Genomic DNA, 20,342 nt, shown 5'->3' with positions numbered 1-20,342 from the left:
GCTTGGAATAGAGAGCAGAGAGCACAAACACGCAGTGCAATTTGTGAAATAGTGCTATTTGGATGTATTTATTTTGTGAAATGCTTTATTTTGTGAATCCATAGCTGAAATAGTTTGGAACAGAAACTGATTACTGGTTTTGTATTATGACTATAATACGTGTTGTTTGAATGGAGGCAATACAGTGTGATTGTCACAGATACACTATATCAGGATGCTCAGTGAGTCAGTTGAGACACAACACAATGCTGTGAGATAAATCTTATTTTATGTTTATGAGATTGCTTGGTGAGAATCACATTAGGACATTATGTACACTCTGCTGAAACACTAACCTAGCCATAGCAAAAGCCCAAATCAAACCAAACACAAGCCACAAACCCATTGCATTCTATAAGCAATTCTCCCAGTGCCAGTAAACCTATCATAAACTAAAACTATTTTATTGTAGTCATGATTAGGACTAATAGACATTCCTCAACTTTCACTACTAACTAATACTGGAATGTGCCAATTCATTCCATGTGCCCAGAGAAAAAAAGTGTTGAAAAACTATAATGGTAGAAAAGATGCCCCATTTTCAGCTTCTTATCTTCCCTAGTTAGTGGCCAAATGCTAATGCAGTAATTAAAATACACCGGGTAAGTGCATTAATCTTACTTATTATAGCTTACACAACATGCTGAGTTATAGCACTAACCTTTCCACAAGTTTTAAGCCGCACTTCTAATGCATCACAAATTGGATTCTGACACTGAAATGATTTTCTGATCTGGAAACACTGCAAATGTACTCATGGATTGAAAATCAAACAAAACCAGCAAAAAAAGTGCACAGTCACGGCATGCTAAATGCGTACATACACAACAGAAAATTACACCAGGATGAACGAAATCCACACTCTCTGCCCTTGCAGCTTACTATATGATAAGTAGGGGACACTCTTTCTTTAGCATCCTCACGTATCTCTTTTCTCAAGACACCATATTTACTTATTTCCTATATTCTGAAATCTTAACTGAACATTCTACTTTAAATCACTCAAAACTTTCCACTTACTGTGTATGAAACATGTCCATTCACACTCGTTATATCCTTTCTAAACAACATACTCATTGCCTCATCTGATGAACTACAGGTCCACTTCAGTGTATTTACCAAACTACAAAGTTGTCAGTTAAATGTTACGGAAGTATTTTTTTTCTCCATATATTGTTAGAGTAATCATCCCTTTTCACATATGATTATGGAATACACAGATTTGGTCTACAACCTTTTATACTAGATATTTAACAGCAAAAAAGCAGAAAGAATGAAAAAATATGATCATATCCAAACTAGGAGAATTCTAGCAATCTTTTCAAATGTCCACTTCATTATATATTAGCGCATTCTCCTCACTAACAATATTTTTGTTTGTGTATATCGATGAATTACAAAAAGAAAATTGACTTGGGGAATCAGTGAAACTTGGAATTAGACTCATTAAACCCACAGGTCACGGTGTAGCCTACCGCCTCCAACTCCAAGTGTTGCTGGTGTACACAGACTTGTAAGTTTGTTTTTCCAAGGGACTCTTAATAAACTCAGAGGAGGACACCGAGGGCCCCAGGTTTGCCTGTGTAACTGACCTGGGAGGCTGCCACTGTCTGGGTAGGGACCTGTAACCAGCATGACCGGCAGGGGTGGAGACAGTGCTCCTTGTTAGGGACCCAAATGATGGCAGTGGAGGTCGACTCTGACTGCGGCTTTGGCTCTGGCTCCAAGTCTGGCTGCCTGTTTTCTGTGGGGCTTCGTAAGACACCCTGGCCTTCCACTCTGCTGGCGGCTCAGGCAGCATTTTGCGCTGGGCTGCCAAGCGTACATTTGTGGCAAGGCTTTGCTGGAGGTTCTGGAAAGCAAAGGCTTCATCCACCAGGCCCAGGGGATGCCGGGAGGCAGCCTCCCAGGGCATGAGGGGTTTGCGGCCCTTCTCTAGCCAGGATGTCTGCCTTGCTGGGAGAGTTGTAGAGGCCCAAGCCGGAGGCTTGGGGGAGGAAGAAGCAGAAGCGGATTTCTGGCCCATGGATGGTACTCTGGCTGGTGGCGAAAGGGAGTAGCTCCTGCCAAGTGCCTGTAAAGAAAGATCCAGACATGTTTATTTTAGTAAGGGTTCATTTTTGTTTGGCTGACTGGTCATCCAGCCAAATCAAATCAGCTTTGAAAACATTGGATAGCTCTTCATCAACACATTTCTTTTAAATGCTGTTATACTCTAATATTGTATTTCATCTTAACTTTTGTTCTGTTTAATTCTTCTGTATAAATATGTAAGACTGTGTTAAGATCTGAAACAGACAGCAAAGAAAATTAACTGTTAAAGCTGTTAAAAGCTCTTGTAAACTTATTTTATCGTCCATTCCACAGTAAGCCTCCTCAACTCAGTGCTTTAGCATTTGTCTAAACAGAGTGGACTGCCCTCTTCTTTCTCAGAAATGGCTCATGAGAGTGCATGGGTTTCCCAGAACACGCCAGATTCAGCTTTGCTATACAGCAACACTTTGAAAGTATGACAATGAGATGGCGACACTTCTAAATGTTCAATACTAACATCTCCATTAAGATGCCTAGGCAGCTAAGGGTTATGCGGGGTGACAAAGCACCTCTGTACTGTTCATCGTCTCTGACAATACATTTTGTTGGCTGTGGCAGACATGCAGAAAAGGCAGTGCTGCCATCATCTGGTAAAAGATGTGTAAGATCAGCAGATAGCAAGAGATGGCAAAAATGAAAGAACAGAATAGACGAGAGTGCCGTCATTAAAAGAAAAATGAAGCTAAATGAGTAACGAGGGAACGCATTATCTGCTGACTCAGGTATCTGGTAGGCCTAAAATGCCTGTGGCAGTGTTATCCTGGATTATTGCAGACACAAGAAGGGATGAATAGATTAGTAGATGATCTACGGATATATTTTTATTCTACTGAAGGAAATTGACGAAATAACCATTTACTGTATACATTTATGCCTTACATTGTCTATGTCTATCACAATGCTGCTATTTTGCCAATTTTAACATATATCTCAGAAATGGAGCTGATCAGATCTTAACAGTGTTTCCGTGGTGGTGTGCATTCACCACGCTTTTGTTTTTTTCAGACAGATGTTCAAAATAGTGGTTTTCTTTGAGGTCCCGGTTCTATAAAACAGTTAATTTGAGAGAAGAAGGTATGTCGAAAATCTGTCCTGCCTTAGTCTGAATAAAACATAGATACTAAGTATAAGTAGATAGATAAATAGAAACCAAAGTTTAGTTGTATCAGAATAGATTTAACATAGTAACTAAACCAATATTGTGTGGTCTCTGAACCTAGAGTAAATGTATATCTCTGTTTTATTTCCATTTTATTGCATAAATAAATGCATATGTGACACAAACATTAAGATGTAATTGTCTTCAGGGCGCACTAATAAACTAGTAAGGCTGAAATAAAGACAAGAAAAGCTGGGGGTAAACTCCAACAATTTCAGTAGGAATAAAATATTTCCCAACAGTAGCTGCAGAAATTTGGTAAACAAGGACACTATTAGATATTAAAACTCCCACTTAACAAATATCTGCCCTCTCTGAAAATGCATGACACAACATGGATATATATTTCAGCAGGGGCCCACTCACTTGACCTCCAGAATTGTCCAATGAGGTTGCCTGTATTCATTGAAGTCACCAGTCTAATGATATACCCCTCATGAATGCATCCTCACTTAGTCATTTTGCAGGAATGTGCTTTTCAAGCATTCACCTCAACTGCTATAAAAGTAGATGAGTTGGATAATGAGGTGTTTCTGGCTGATGTTAACAAGCTCTTCATAGAGTATAAACTGTATTTTGTTTTATTGTTGAAGCTGATTTTTTAACCACTGCCTTTGCAAAAAGGCATATAGTAGGTATAAGAGTTAGTCTAATGTGATGGTACTTGAGTAAAACCGAATTCATAGCTGAAGGTTTTGTCTGAACCCACATACAATAACTCAATATTTATAGTAGAGGTAGAGCAGTGGTGAAATTCAGCAAGATGAAAGGAAAGGGGCTCAAAATAGAAGAAACCCAAAAGCATGCTAAAAGGACAAAAGAAAGGAAAGCCAACCAAGGATAAAAGACATTTTAATGACTGCAGTGAATGATACAGGAAGTGCACTACGAAGAGAAACACACACAAAAAAGGAAAAAGAAAAGAACATTAAGAACAAAAGTAGCCCTGTACCAAAAATATATTTGTGAAAATTACTGGGCTGGTTATCCTTTCAATAATTCTTCTTTTGTATATCATTTAATCATCTATTTATAAAATACAAAAGCAAGAGAAGATGTATGGAAGAGTGAAGCTACATGTGGAAGAGTGCAATACTATATAGTTCTCTGTTATCAGGGAAAATACAACTAGGGTCTGAGATACAGTAGCTTTCACTGGCTTAAGTTGAAATTTAAGCCTACTATCTCTGGACCCCAGCACTCCCTTTCATGAAGCAGTTTAAATATAGTACCTAACATGATGCAACAGCTGGTAAAAAGTTTAAAATAAAACTAACCCACTTAAGAAGTTGCTATGGAAAAGAGACTGGGGAGAGCCACTGAAGAATAGATTGTTTGATGTTTATGCAAGTTAGGGCTAGTTGTTACTTTTTGTAAGGAGTACTGCTGTGTTCTCCAGCCTTTACTTGAAACTCCAGAGTTGTTACATAATCTCTGTACTCTGACATTGCAAATTTAGCCTTCTGGTTGATACCCTTCTACTTCAGTACTTTATTTTTACTTCACGCCTTTACTTTATTATTTTATTGTATTTTAGTTATTTTTGTCTGTTTATAAGTTTGTTTATCAAATCAAATTTGACACATTAAGCATTTCCTTCTTTTCAAAAATCAAATTCCTGTTCTCACTGTCTGCTACCATTCACTGCTGATTTCTGTTTTCTCTCACTCCTTTCGTTCAATTCTTACTGAGTATCATGCTCCCCTACATTCTTATATTTCCACCACTTTAGATTCTTTTACATAAAATTACACATTATAGTGATTTTATAAGTATCCATATGCATCATTTTCTTCATGTACATACTTTATAAACATGTAACATTAATTTTGGCTCCTTTGTGTCTGCTAAGATAAATTTACATCCCACTCTTATTCTTATGTTCTTAATTATGTAGTAATACCATTCACATTAGCTCTTAAAACTTTGAAAACGAGCAGGTGGATGGGAAGATATTCATTGCAAAAGAAAGTTTATGTGCTCAAAATAGTCCACTTTGCAGTGGATGGCAAAAGGACCAACCCATTGACTCAAGCAGACACCAAGCATGCCATGATTCTATCAGAATCACTCTTTATCAACAGCTGTAGGTTTCCACACCTGAGCTGAGCTCTTTTTAGCTGTAAACTTAGGTTTAGGAGCAGCTAAAGTGTTGCCACCAGATGCAGATTCAGGCCTTGCAGCTACAGGAAAACAAGGAACAACATAGCTACTGGGAGGCTGTGGCTGGTAAGGTACTGAGGGAGCTGCCAGGTAGGGAGGACTATTAGCTGGTTGGTAAGGGGCCTGCAGTGCCTGTTGGTAGGTAGGGTTTGGAGACTGAGAAGCTTGGGGAGGATACGCAGGTGGGACAGGTTGCTGATACTGTTGGTTATATGCCTGCTGGTACGGACCACCAGGGGGTTGTTGATATGGGTTGGAGGGAGGATAAACATTAGCTGGGTTTTGCTGGTAGTGGCCATCATGCATGATAGGTTGCATGGGCATTCCATAGGCTTGCTGGGGGTATGGGGCGTTATATGGTCCAGCTGGCTGGATGGGGGCCATTTGCTCATATCTAATTGTTTGGTTTTCAACAGGTGGGTTAGGAGGTGCAAGGTCAGGCTTAGGTTCAGGGGGGTTGGCAGCCTCTGCTGCTGGGCCAAAGGTAAAGAGTGATGAATTGAGTTGATAGGGTTGATGCTTCATAACATCTACAACACTGAGGGGTTTAGGGGCAGGTTTTTGTTTCTCTTTGGCTTTTGTCTTGGCTTTGGTTAAAGGGCTACTTGGAGGGGGCTGCTTTGTTGCTGCTGGGGGATAAGAAGGGGACTGAATAGGATTATATGCCCGTGAAGGAGGAGCACGTACGTTGGGTGTATATTTCCACTCATTCGGTAAGGAAGCAACTGGTGATGTTGACCGGCTTGCCTTGTTTGCTTGCACAGTCTCAGAGTCCACAACAAATTTCTCCATACGAGACTGCCTCTTGGCGAACATATCAGCTCCTTTCCCTCTGACAGCTGGCATCTCAAAAGCTGAACCTTGGGATGATGGGTTTAAGACAGTGGCCATTGGGTTGATAGGTGATGAAGCTCGTTGACCAATGGTAAAAGAATGCATTCGCTGTGGTGGAGTCGGAGGGGTCCGGTTTTGTGGGGGATTTTGTGGTGGATGCCAAGGTTTTGGAGAGGGACGAGTGTTCACCATTGACGTGGAAACATTCTCAGGGGTTTGTTGTGACTGTGGCGCCCAGGCATTCACAGGGGTCTGAGGTTGTGCCTGAGGTGGAGGCCATGTATTCATTGGTGGCTGTGATGGAGTCTTTGAAGTAGACTGTTGCCAGTTTGGCTGTGGTGTGGGCTGGGGTGGAACTGGTTGAGCCCAAGGTGGTTGATGTTGGGCCTGATTTTGGTCTTGGGCCCAAGAATTTATCGGTGTCTGACCATGTTCTGAAGGGTGCTGGGCCCATGATGGTTGGGACTGAGCCTGGGCAGGTACTGGTGGCCATGGATTTAAAATGGCTTGAGGCGGCGCTGGGGGTTGTGCTTGGGCTGCTTGGATCCAAGGTGGCTGAACTTGAGTTTGTGATGGAGGCCATGCATTAATTGAGGGTTGCTGTTGAGGCTGAACTGAGACCCAAGATGTTTGAGGCTGACCTGGTGCTTGGGCCTGTGGCCATGCTTGTTGTGGAGCCTGATGCTGTTGTTGCTGAACCCATGGTGGCTGTGGCTGGGATTCTGGTTGGAGCTGTTGAGCCCAAGGAGGTTGTACTTGGGATTTTTGCAGGGGTTGCACCCATGGTGGTTGATGCTGAGGGTCTGTTTGTGATGGCTGTGCCCATGGTGCCTGGGGCTGCTGCTGCATTGGTTCTTGAGGATGACCCCAAGTTGGTTGCATTTGCTGCAGATTTGGCTGCTCATGAGCATGTGTCCAGGGAGGCTGGACCTGTGGATGAGATTGTGGTTGCTCTTGACCCATGGTCCATGATGGCTGAGCTTGTGTCTGGGCTTGTGCTTGCTCTTGAGGCTGACTCCAGGATGGCTGAATTTGAGGGGTCCAAGTATTTGTGGGGGGTTGAGGCTGTGCTTGGGTCTGAGTAGGATGACGCGTCACCCAAGGTGGCTGTGGTGGGGACTGACTTTGAGGTGGTTCCTGGGGCTGCACTTGAGCTGGATGCCAAGAATTGGTAGATGCCTGTTGTTGTGCTTGTGTTTGTGCTTGAGCCCAGCTAGTCACAGGAGCAGGCTCAGGCTGCAGGGTAGAATTCATATGACCATTTTCCTGAGCGGTCACTTGCAGAAGCTGTTGTTGAGATTTAGGCTCCGGGAGAGTACATGGGCGCTCTTCCTCTGTGGTGGTGCTGGCAGGAGCTTCCTGGGGGGCAGGAGGGGGAGAGGGCTCAGAGGCAGGTGCAGGGTTTGGCTCTAGTTCTGGAGCAAGTGTAGTCTCTGTGGTGGGGGCTACAGCAGGTGTGGATACACTATTTTCAGCTTGTTGAGGCATGTCCTGGTTGCTCACTTCTATCGGTGGGAACCATGGAGGAGAGTTGGGGTTGATCACAGGCTTTGGAGCCACTGGTGGAGGATTCTTTTGTTTAACTCGTTGAGACTGCAGGAAATTACAAGCCTCAGCCCCAAGGCTAAGGTAGTCTTCCTCAGGCCCTGACTCAAAACCCAACTTCTTGTCATTTCTGTTGAGGAGGTTTAGCAGTGCTGGGTTTGGTGATACTTTTGGTGCTTCCTTAAAAGTGAACATTGGCTTGCCAGCATTTCTTCTCCTGGAGTCCGACAAAAGCCCAGTGCGACTTGCAGGGGTAGAAATGCGCTCATCCCGGGAAGCTATCTGCTCTCCTTGGCCCACAGAATCTTGATTGGTCCCACTCATTGCGGGAGAATAAGGGGAAGTCGCCATGTTTTCTACTGAGAAAGGCTTTGCAGTACGATTGTTGAGAGAACTCTGCATTTCATGTTGGACTGTGCCATTGATGTTTGTAGAATAGTGCTGCATTTGCTGTTGCTCTTGATGATATTCTTGCTGCTTCTGATACATTTGCTGCTGTTGATAATGCTGTTGTTCATACTGCTGTTGCTGCTGATACTGCTGCTGTTGTTGTTGGTAGTTCTGTTGTTGCGCATAGTACTGCTGTTCCTGATATTGCTGGTACTGTTGTTGGTGTTGGTTTTGTTGATGTATATTAACATCCATGTAAGCATGACCTTCTGTTGTGGACTGCATATAGGAGTGCTCTTCTATCTTCTTATCAGCCATCTGCACTCCTTCCACGGCAATACCCTGGCGCCTAAGCTCCTCATGTTCAGCAGCAATCTCATCCATCCGCTGACGCCGTTGGGCAAACATTACGGCACCCTTGCCCTTGGTGTCAGGCAAACATTCCATCTCTGCTTGGTTGTTCAGGTTCCTTTCAATCTCAAGAAGACCCTTGTCCCAGTTGATAGTTAGCACCCCTTTGCTACTATGGGCATTAGTGAGAAAATGCTTTTCTATTTCAGAAGCGTTTGGAGCCACAAGTGTAAATTCAACAGTGTGGGTTTCTTGTTTGTTGTCTTCGTTTTCCTTATCCTCTTCGTCGCTGTATTCTGGTTCGTCTTCTCCTGTGCCGTAGCTCACAAGTGTGTATTTCTTGGCCCTCTGCCGATGTTTCTTGAACATCAACACCCCCTTGTTGTTGGGGTTGGACCGAGCAGCCGTAAGAAGGAGAGCAATACGTTTACATTTGGATTTGGCCTCCTTCACCTGCTTTTCAGATAGACTCTCGCTGCGCCTGAGCCCTGTATAGAGAAGGAAAAGAGAGCGCTCAGTGTTTAGAATAAAAGACACTAAAATAAAAGCTTGTCTTAGATGGATTTCAACTGACATTATATGCATTAATAAAATACAGTGGAGTTAAGATCAACACATGTTTGGTGGATGTTTTTGCTGAAGAAAAAAAACTACATTTCTTGAAAGAACATGCTTTTCTATGTCTCCCTAGAAAGGTTTTTTTTTTCTTTTTTTCACTTTTCAGCTGTTTGATCACAAGGGCATCTTCAAGTCAGTCCTTGCACACTGTATCTGCATTGATCATAATAGTAGTTACTTTTAATTATGAATGTGGAAAACTTTTTTTTTTAAATTTGCCCATCCTGAATGTCAGTCAGAGGTAAAATTGTATTTTATCATATAAACGCCATTTTGGTTTATCACTCATCTGAAGACTAACAATAGAGCTTGCACAAATAACATTGTGACAGATAACAAATTAATTTTCGAATTAAAGTTAGCAAAGTCACAAAGCAGTTAATTTAAGCGTGTAACATTCCACTATCATCCTTAAATACCAAATACCAAAATACATCCAATGTTCTCATTAAAAGCAGAATACCAACAGACTAGTAAACCATCAATACTATATGACTGTGGTTGAATCAATTCGAACACACAAAAAATATGTTGTAAACTAAGTTATTAACTGATTCCTTTACATTATTAGCCCACACATAATATTTATCCACCTAAAGCTATGTGCTTTTCCTCATTTGCTCATTCAGTTAAACATAAAACATCAACCCATAAAGCAATCATAAAATCCTCTGACTCATGTCTAATATCCTCATTTGTTCACAGACAATTAACTAATTAAACTAGTTGATCTTCCCCATATAGTAGCCTGCATGCATATCTTTACCACTCCTTATCTGTAAGTTCACAAGCTGTCCACCTAAAACCTTCTGTTCTTCTTAAATCTGTCACATTTGCTGAAACGTAGGCCAATCTGATAACAGACATCACACAACAAAGCCACTTTCAAACAATCCAACAATGCAAGGCTGTAATAAAATAATACGTAGCCTTCCTTTTTCATATTCCTGCAAGACAAACCTGGAGGTGGTGGAGACAGCAGGAGTGAGCAACGGACTCCCTTTTTTAGCTCAGTTAAAGCATCCAGTTTGAGAGGATCAGGTAACGGGCTAGGGGAGCACATGCTGGTGTCTGTCAAAAGGCCACTTCTGCAGGCATCATCAGCGTGCTGGTGTTATATTTATGTCTTCTACACAGCTCAGAGCAGTGCCTGAGTATCCATATTCATCATCAAGCCTCTTCAAATGGATAGTTTAAGATGTTTCATAAAGTGTAATAGCTTCTTACATGTGATCAATAAACATGTTTTTTTCCCTTTTGATTCTTTATATCTAGCTTCTGCTGACTGTCATCATCCTATTTGCACTGTGCATCCATATGATCACTTTGATTTTGTTGTAGTTTAGGTAAGACCCAGAAGTATGTGCTTCCATTCAGAGGAATTAGCACCCTTCTCCAACTGCAGTGAGAGACACACTATTTTGAGGAGCACACACACACACACACACACACACACACACACACACACACACACACACACACACACACACACACACACACACACACACTGGACATTGTGCTTTGGAATGCACATATGTTGTTGACAAATGCAATTTAGTGTTGACATATATATATATATATATATATATATATATATATATATATATATATATATATATATACCAACATGCAGATACCCCCTTAAAGAATAGACTACATCTTTATGCACACACACACACACACACACACACACACACACACACACACACACACACACACACACACACACACACACACACACACACACACACACACACAAAGAAATAGTGCACACCGGGTTAATACTCCCTGGTAAAAATAGAAATAGTACATAGGTACATACTGGCGTGTCTTGCCCGATGCTTGTTGGGTTTGTCTGGATCACCCTCAAAATCAGAGTCCTGCTCTTCTGCTGGTGTCGCCTCTTCTGAGGGAGTTCTGAATGAGACAGTGGAAGACCCAGGCACCCCCTCGCAGTGCCCTTCTCCTTCTTCTCCTTCGCTTTGGGATCCAACACTTCCACTGACCCTGGGGCCACCCACACTCAAGATGCCCCTCCCTGCTCCTGATGCTGCTGGCTGCTGCAAAATGACCTCCACCTGCCCCAGCATCAAAGGAGAGCTGAGCACCACTCCACGCTGACCGAGCGGCTCTCTGACAGAACACGGTACGTAGTGTGATGCGGTGGTGGTGTGGATTGTCTCAACAGTCTCTTTGTTTGAGAGTTCTCCTTCGACCCCATGAGCACTCCCAAGAGAGGTGCAGCCCACATCGTCCAAGGTTTGCTCGGACAGGGACACCTGGAGCTCGACCATGTCCCCAGGGGAGAAGCACCGGCGTGCTTCTTCACCATTTTCCTTAAAAGCAGGCTCCCGGCCTCTCCGATCACCAGATGAGGGAACATGTAGCTGGGTGTGAAGCAGCTGCGGTCCCTTGGGGAACTCCCCACAAGAGGCCTCGTCCTGGGACTCAGATATGTAGAGTTTCCTTGGGCTTTGGGACCTCTCCTTTGGGGAGAAGATGTGGATGGTGGTGCTCTCTAAAGCCTCACCAGAGGAATCCCTCTCACCACATGTCTCTTCTGATTCATAGTCTTCTGGGGGGATGGTGCAGTATCTTTCAGAGGAGAGGGGAGAACAGGAATGAATGAGTGGTGTACCTTTTCTTAGTTCAGTACCATTGTTGATCATTAATATCAATGAGAGATAATGTCACCTCTTATAATATACGTTCTTTAAACAGGGCATTGTGCTTTCGGACTTGTGCATTTAAAGATAATTGACTATTAGGTAAATACAAAATCTCTATGCTGCCTTTAACCATGTGTTTTCTTTTTTACTTTTCCTTCCATAAAAAGAGAGATGTAATGTCCATATATTTACAATACCATTTGAATAAGAAATACATCTTCACATTAAATTGTTGAGGAAGTAAAGCTCGTCCCCCATTGCTGAAGTTGTCAAAGTAATCAAGCAGATTTCATCTTCATGCAGCAAGTTAAATGAAAGGGTCAGGTCACTGAAAAGGAAGGTAATCACATTTCACCATCGCTCTCAAATGTCAGCAAGGAATAGCATAACAGAATGTCATTACCTCTTACTACAATTATTAAAATTAAGTTGATTAGAAAGCAGCGAGTACTCATTTTCTCCATATGGGAAATGGGAAAGGGTGACATATCATAATAATACATTTTGACAGCTACAAGCTGAGGTCATCTGCTCTCCAAGTCTACAGAGACAATATTCTATTGTCATGTAGTCATAGAAACAATCCTAATACAAATTCTGACCCTTACTTAAAGTCTTGCTGTAGACAGAAAAAAAAACTACTTTAAATTAGATTCAAGAACTAGATAAAACTTTAACTGTATATTGCCCTGCAGTTTAAATGTGGGTACATAAGGGCATCAATATTTGAGAACATGTCACTCTGATAAACACACTGGCAATAGCCACTGAGTAATGGCTGAGCAGCTGCATGTCAAGCACACACACAAATCTGTAACACCTTGGCCAAGCTAGTTGGAAGGTCAGCATGACTGACACACATTAAATTGCCAATTCCCACAGACACGAATGCACATATATACACAGACAGTCAGTGGTTCACTGAGCAATGCAAAAGGGCACAGGCCATAAAACAACATACCATCTAAATGCTAATACAGTGCTGCATTAATCATGTTGCATGGCTGTTGTGAACACCAAGAACCTACAGTACTGCATGGCTCAGTTGTCATGACACACAGATACTGTTGTGTTTCTGAATGTACCACTTCGCTATCATTAATTTAACGGCTGTTATGTGGCCCTACCTTTTGACAAGCAGCTGCAGACAGTCGATCGATGTGTCAATGAGTGCAAAGGCTCGTAAAAGGGTGAGATACGCACATGGCTCTCCGTTGAGTGACACCACCTCATCGCCTTCTTGCACTCCAGCTAGGAAGGCACGACCACCTTGTTCTACCTGTGGAAGATCAAACCTTAGTTAGAGGACAAGAAACTAGAAAAACAGACATTTCACATACCAGGTCAGTGTCCATCATCAGCTTAGGTAAACTCTTCACTAACAGCATCAGAGCATCACCATTAGGTAACAGTAACCTCAGCTGCCAGTGACCTCCCAAAACACAAATGTACTCCCTCAGATAAACATCTTGACCAGCTGTGCAGAGAGGATGCCCCAAGTGTGAGAATTGCCCTCAAACCTTCACACACACAGCCCAGCTATGACAGTGCTGCTATATACAGAAAGTCAAAGTAAATAATCTTTAAATGTTGTCAATGGCTACTAAGCTCATAATGCAGAATGCAGCTGCATAGTATTGCTGTAGGCCAGCTCTTCGCAGATCCATTTAAAGTTTACCTCTTCATAGTTAAACTAATGACTGATGGTTTCATTTCCTTGCAATTGGTTTATGAGGCCTATAAAATGATTCATTAATATGGAGGTTTTCATAATAAGGAGAAATACTCCATACATTTTGCACAAAAGGCCACTTATACAGCTAAAGGGGTAAATTATTACTTCAGTACCATGCAATTAAAGGATATACTCTCAGGAAATATGTTAAGATACTTTAAGCATTGCTGGAATTTCATATGTTACAGTCATAAATGTAAAGCGTAAAAAATGTAGAATGTTGAATGCATGAGGATAACACACCAAACACACAATCATCTCCGTGGACATGTATCCAAATCGAGATACTTGCAGTTAAACAATCTTGTCACTAGATGGCGATGCACGTACACACATCTTTTACTGCTAGAAGAGAATCCCAGTGTCAACATTTACACAATAAGCATGGGGAAAGACTTTAGTGTATGTCCAAAAACACAAAACTATTTTGTGCACCAAATGCAGAGCATAGATTTAGAATATACATACCAGAACCATATTAAAATAAATCTCAATGAAACAGTTCATCATCTGTCTGGCATAACTTTATTTGCTTGACTTTTGTTTCATTGTTTGTATTTATATTTTTACAAGGCAGATGCAAATATACAGTGTATAAATATATATATTACATACAAGGAGCAATCCCTTACCTGCATATGCTTTACATAACCTTAAACACATAAGTCTTACGAAATAAAATGAGCCTACTTTGTTAAACATACAAAAAATATTTATGAGTGACTTTATAGAGCTGGTAACTTTCAGATAAAAACCCCTCTGACTCCATCCCTGAGTTTTAAGAGTAAACCGTGTGCATGCAGGCCCTATAAGGCAGCCGTTGTGCCGGTGTGCCTGTGTTTTGGGACCCCTCATTACAGGGAGAATGGTTTGTCTGGAAGAAGGCCACAGCAACCGCTCGTGCTCCAAAAAAGGAGGGGAAACATTTGTTGTTGTCTCTCCTCGCAACACAAAGATACACAGACAGTCAGGTAATGTTCAAAAGAGGCAGATACACCTAGTGTCTCACACTTGTTGGCCAGTTTTTTCAAATAAAGTGCTTTCCAAAAACACCATTGCCCTGATCAACAGAATTTAATACTGACATCGTGTGGTGCCACAATTACACTTTATATGTCCGTGTTATTTTAGGTTGCCCATTTTCAAATGATCTATTTAATAGGCTTCAACACAAGAGAAAATCACAGGAAATACAGGACTGCATAATGTGTCCACATAGCTCTCGGCAGTTCCTGCCCTTCACAGCTTTAAACAATTATGTTTTTACATTTGAGGAAAATATTTTCCAGCTGCCATACAGGTAGCACCCACACCATGTGGGAGGATAGTTACATTTAATGTCTGTTCTTCTAACAGGAGAGGTGTAGAAGCATTTTGTGGGCTGGAGAGTTTAGTTTACTGCATTAATTTGTCAGGGACGAGGTACAAAAAACATTATCCTCATAAGTGGTATATTATGCCAGATCTAGCTACTAGCTAATTCCCCTTCCACTGCCAACAATGTCCAACTTATTGCAAACACATTGCATTGTATTATGCTGAATTATATTGTATTAGAGTGTTAATGCAAGAGTTCCAGTTCTCTTTATTTATTATTTACATTAATTTGAGATAAGACAACGTATACATAGATATGTCAACAATATAGATTATTAATAATATTACAAGTAATATGATTCATTAATGACTAAAAAGCACAGATGTTTACTTTGATAAACTTAATAGGGGATCAAAGTAAATGTATAGGTACATTTTGCAACATTTACTTCTGTCATTGTCTCAGATAAACTGAGGGAGTGTTTCTATATGGCTTCTTAAGATAAATATATCACAAAACTCATTTTGATTTGGCTGGAAAATGCTTTGTCATAAAACTAAAAAACAAAGCTGTTGGTCAGTCACATCGAAGTCCAGCTGGGCCTCACTTTGGCTGCCTCACAACTATATCATCAAAATATAAAGCAGTTGGGGCATTGTTCTTAATTTGTTTAGATTATATGAAATAGGAAAGGGGAAAAACAAGCACAGTCATAATCTGAGGTCACTGATTTCTCCCAAGACCAGGATGTGGATGTTTTGCTGAAAACACAATGCCAAAAACTCCAGTAAAGGAAAGAGTCGTGAAGCACTTTGTTTACTCTGGAAAAACAGCACTGAATGAATGAAGTGATGGCATTTCGCTGATTACTTGGCAACCTAATAAGATTCCTATGGTGCACTATTAGGACTGACAAATTGGCAACAAGAGCCCCCTTTGCTCTGTACAGGGCAAGATAACCCAGGCAGAGGAAGATGACTTTTATTACAAGCTATGAATATAATTAAATGGAACAGAGATAGCATTGTGAATACCGGTAGTTCACATTAGTATAGACTAAGAAATCTCAAACTTGCATTAAGATTACATTTGCTTTGTCATCCAGTGTTCCATAACTAATCTGATGGATGTTGACATTCCACATACCAAGATGGCATACCTTAGTAATTAGGAGGCCAAAATGTCCTGTTCAGGTTGGTAGGATTTAAGCATTATTTGGGGGGGATTTCTGTTACATATTAGATCTAAGTTTTCACTTTTGTTAAGGCATTCAAAACGAGCTTTACAATGTTATGTCCCTGTGTCAAAATTTACAAAATAAGCATGGGGAAAGACTTGTCCAAAGACACAAAACTATTTTGTGCACCAAATGCAGAGCATAGATTTAGAATATACATACCAGAACCATATTAAAACCAATCTCAATCAAACAGTTCATCATCTGTCTGGCATATGTTATTTAGATGTAAATTGTTCCATGTTTTTCTCAAGTGCGTTGGTGTATTTGTGGGTCACAACTTGTAAAATCTTGTATTATGCAGTTTCTGTAGCTTTAAAAAATAAAGTGACCTCATCCACTTTGTACTCAGACCAGGACGCCGAAGAAGAAGAAAAATACTGCCTCCCTTATATGGAAAGAACCTTTTAAGAGTGGATACCCCGTGCCCTTACACTGTACTGCCTGTCAGTACTCTGAACAATCACTTTCTCCCAGGAAACAAAACACAGTTTCCACTACATTCAACAGAAGCTTTGAAAAACACACATTTTATCAGACACAGGGGAGCCTAAAAGGTAACTTGTTATGATCTTGGTATGTTTGCTTTTTTGACTTTTACTGTAACTAACAGACTTGACTCTCTGTCCTTCCCACAAGAAAAGTTTGGAGGTATGTTTAAATTTATGCCTTCCAGATGAGGTGGACTAAATCCCCCAGATGCCCTACACTGAGACATAAGCATCATGTAGCTACTTCACTTTACTAAGCCAACACTTAAATGCAGTGTATTCACAAGGCTTTTTGAGGCTGGAGTATCTAAACACCACGTTAAATCTAAAATAAGACATTTTGATTGGATCTTGAAGTTGTCTGCAGCCTGCAGATTTTGTCTTTATGTCCTTTTGTTTATATATTTCAATACAACTTTTTACCACATAACAATTATAATGTATTACATGCTGTTATTCTGATAAAAGCCACTCACTAAATGCCAGTAACAATGATAATAATACCTTTTTCAGTCCCTTCAAATCAATTAACCAGATGTTTATGAGCCAATTTGAAGCTTCAGTGGAAGTGTATCCACTCAATTAGAAGAGACTATTTCATACCAGCAAATGTGGAAATACTATCTATATTCATACGATAAATCACAAAAAGTCCCAAATGAACATCAGAATTGTGGCTTTGATTGTTTGAAATGTGTTAAGCATCTGTCATTAGAATGATCTATTGATTCTTTCAGAGTGCTCTCTCCTGGTGGAGCTTTGATGTCGCAGGAATGCAGCTTAAGAAAAACATTTACATGTTCACTACATCGGCGACAAGTTGATGAGGGATCAGTACAGCTTAAACACTTGTTGCCGTTATACCATATATAGTTTCAGCAGCTCTTCAAAGTAAAAACCCCTGGCTTTTCCTCTACTGTCCATTTACATCAGAGCAAAAATATCTAAAAGTAATCTTGAATCAGCTGTCTGTATTTCTGCATTACTTTGACATTTTTATTTGAGACATTTTAATTGATCTGACATTTTTATTAGAGCAAGGTGCAATAAAACTTCTGAATGTAACTCTATCTATTTGGAGTTTATTTGATGATCCACACTCATATAATATATTATGCATAGAATAAACATAACATGGAAGATACTATTGTCTAGAAAAAACCTACAGTATATGAAATGAATGAATATACTTAGGCATATAGGAATTAACAGTGTTCCATAAGGAGCAAAATCAATTCATGGTGTGTGTGATCATGTCATCACAGATGACTAGTTACAGAACTGCATTGTATTTTAAAGATATAAACAGTTGCACATTGCAAGACATACGCTTGTGACAGATAGTGTACAGGGTAAAAGTATAAAGCATTGACATGCAAATACAAGCCTAATGCCATCAACAATACCATCCATCTACTGCCTTAAAATGTTGTGTCATGTCCTTGCAATATATAATGGAATGTCTGGATCATAAGAAAAGTGGCATCATCAGAGGGAGGATGACATCCTCTGCTGTTACCTATAAAGTTTATTATCATACTATCAGGCTAACCAAATACCATGTAGCCAAATTAGTTATAGCATGACCTACAATTTGCCTAACCTCCTTTCTTACAACTAGGCCTATTTGAATGTTTTTTTAAAGTGACATCAGCTTAGTTTTAGATGACTTTTTTTGTTTGCCTTGGCATTACTGCATAACGCACATATTCTTCACTCTTCAGGTTGGCTACTCATCCGAATAATGCTTTGCTTTCTTGCTGAACTTTTTGTGAGTGATAACAGATCACACTGCCCTAGGCTTCACACTCTCTCTTGGCCTTGACCATATAAGGGTCCCGAGGAATCTTGCACCAAAACACAGCCAACGCACACAAAAATGCAGCTAAGAATTCTCTCCCACCAGGGTTTCAACTTTTTTTACACACTGAACTCAACACAACTCAATTAAAACTGTTACCATACATGTACTTGTTATCCAAACAGGGGAATTTATAGGATCCACTCTATACTTTTTGTTTTATCATCTTTGCAGTGGGAACCCAAGGCTCTCAGATTACTTTACAATAAATAAAAAAGTCCTGCTATCTCAAATAAATACCTTAGTGTTAACAATATTCAACACCTAATAGACAGACAAAGATAATATATATATACCTGGGAAACTAAGAAAGGTCTGTAGGTGTCCCCCTCTCCCTCTCTTAGGGTGAATCCCCAGGGTGCACCACCACGCAGCGTAACGCAGATGTAATCCCCGGTGCCCATGCTGCGCACAGCTCCTCAGCCAAACCTCCAAAGCGCGATCATTGAGCTGTCAACCGGACCAGCAGCACTTTAAAAAAACCACCTCCACCACAGCGCTGTATAATCCCCATCATCTGAGTTCTCCCTGAGTCCAGCCCGCTCAAGAAACGTCACGGCACACGGACCCGCCCGCAGGCGCTGCAGTCGCTGCATGCAACTGGTGGTTTGTCAGGATGAGCTCTTGCATTTGTATTTTACACTCTGCCTAACATCACGCACATATGGCGTCCTAATAAACATGGAAGAACTGCTACGTGACACTAAAAAAAACTAAATGTCATCCAACTTCTGCAGAAAATAGCTTTACATTTTGATAAAATATTTCAAATGATAAATCACAGACAGGTATAGAGTTCAATTCCCTCTTACAGCAAATAAGAATATTGTGTAGGCTATTATTCTGCATCGGTAGAATTGTTCGATCCCATCCTGTTTTCGGGCTATTGCACCAAAAGATGGTTTATTATCTCCATTATCTGAGTGTTTTGGCTGTATAATTCTGCCTCCTATAGTGTTAGCGTCTGCAGTGACATTACTTCATCAGGGCCATAATTGGGTTTAAGAGGTCTGGGGTTTGAATTGCCCATGCAACCTCCCCAATACATTTTATTGAACTGTTCATATCCAGTTTCCTTGCAATATAGGATGATCTAATCAAAGACTGCAAATAATATGAGTGTAGTCTATCATAGACACTGTATGATTTGTGTTAATAAAATGTAAATTACTCCACAACTTGTGACAGACATACAAAAATGTTATATCATTATATCATGTTCTATTGTAATTGTTCTTATTTTGTTTGCACTGTGTTTTACTGTTATATCTATCATCACCATGTCAAATTCCTTGTGCAAGCATACTTGACAATAAACAGTTTCTGATTTCTGATTCTATATATATATATTTTGTGGCCCTAGAACTTGATCGTATCATTTGCTTAATCAATACATTTACGAAAATTAAAAATAAGTTTCTTCAGTTTTCATCATCCATATGTTAAAATCTCGCTAGGGTGTATTTTTTAGCTGTTGTTCTCCGTGTTCAGATAATGATGAACGCATGCATTCAGTGTGCTGACCATAGACTGTATAAAATTGGTGCTGACGTGTATCAGAGCCATGTCTTTCTCTATCACTCTGACGTGTATGGGTTCCCTCTCTTTCACGCATGCGTACACCACTAGATACGACCCGACTCGTAGCTAAAAACACATCGACCAAAGTAAAGCCAGAAGTTCAACTGTTTACTTTTCAACATCAAAGCATAACGTAACGTTTAAAAAACATGTTGTTTTACAGAACGTCAAAATTGTTTTACTAAGCTGTAAAAAACTACGTTTTAGAAACGAGAATTGTGTTTGTGTCATTAATGTCGTAAAAGAACGTTTATTCT

The 20,342-nt window shown here is 40.5% G+C and overlaps 1 protein-coding gene across 3 annotated transcripts; it reads right to left on the bottom strand.

The window, feature by feature from the left end:
- Positions 1-249: 249 nt before the first annotated feature.
- On the bottom strand, positions 250-19,001 carry LOC120573469 (synaptopodin-2). 3 transcript variants are annotated; one of them, XM_039823212.1, is made up of 5 exons: positions 18,801-19,001; positions 12,990-13,141; positions 11,016-11,788; positions 6,143-9,063; positions 250-2,113 (listed from the first exon to the last, which is right to left on the bottom strand). In XM_039823212.1, the coding sequence occupies exons 1-5, from the start codon at positions 18,906-18,908 to the stop codon at positions 1,511-1,513; spliced, it is 4,557 nt and encodes a 1,518-aa protein (XP_039679146.1). In that variant the 5' UTR covers positions 18,909-19,001; the 3' UTR covers positions 250-1,510. The 3 variants fall into 3 exon arrangements, with proteins under 3 accessions (XP_039679146.1, XP_039679147.1, XP_039679145.1); XM_039823213.1 differs by having other exon boundaries at positions 6,203-9,063; XM_039823211.1 differs by lacking the exon at positions 250-2,113 and having other exon boundaries at positions 4,128-9,063; positions 18,801-18,995.
- Positions 19,002-20,342: the final 1,341 nt, after the last annotated feature.

This window comes from Perca fluviatilis, chromosome 14 (assembly GCF_010015445.1).
Source record: "Perca fluviatilis chromosome 14, GENO_Pfluv_1.0, whole genome shotgun sequence".
Classification (NCBI taxonomy): Eukaryota; Metazoa; Chordata; class Actinopteri; order Perciformes; family Percidae; genus Perca; species Perca fluviatilis.
This window is presented reverse-complemented; position numbering and strand designations above follow the sequence as displayed.

Bases quoted from the DNA above. Each gene is read 5' to 3' on its own strand.
- LOC120573469 (XM_039823211.1), bottom strand. From the start codon at position 18,908: ATGGGCACCGGGGATTACATCTGCGTTACGCTGCGTGGTGGTGCACCC. The intron at 13,142-18,800 runs GTATATATATAT...GATCTTCCACAG, and splicing joins GACCTTTCTTAGTTTCCCAG to GTAGAACAAGGTGGTCGTGC. The intron at 9,064-11,015 runs GTATGTACCTAT...TTCTCTATACAG, and splicing joins GCATCGGGCAAGACACGCCA to GGCTCAGGCGCAGCGAGAGT.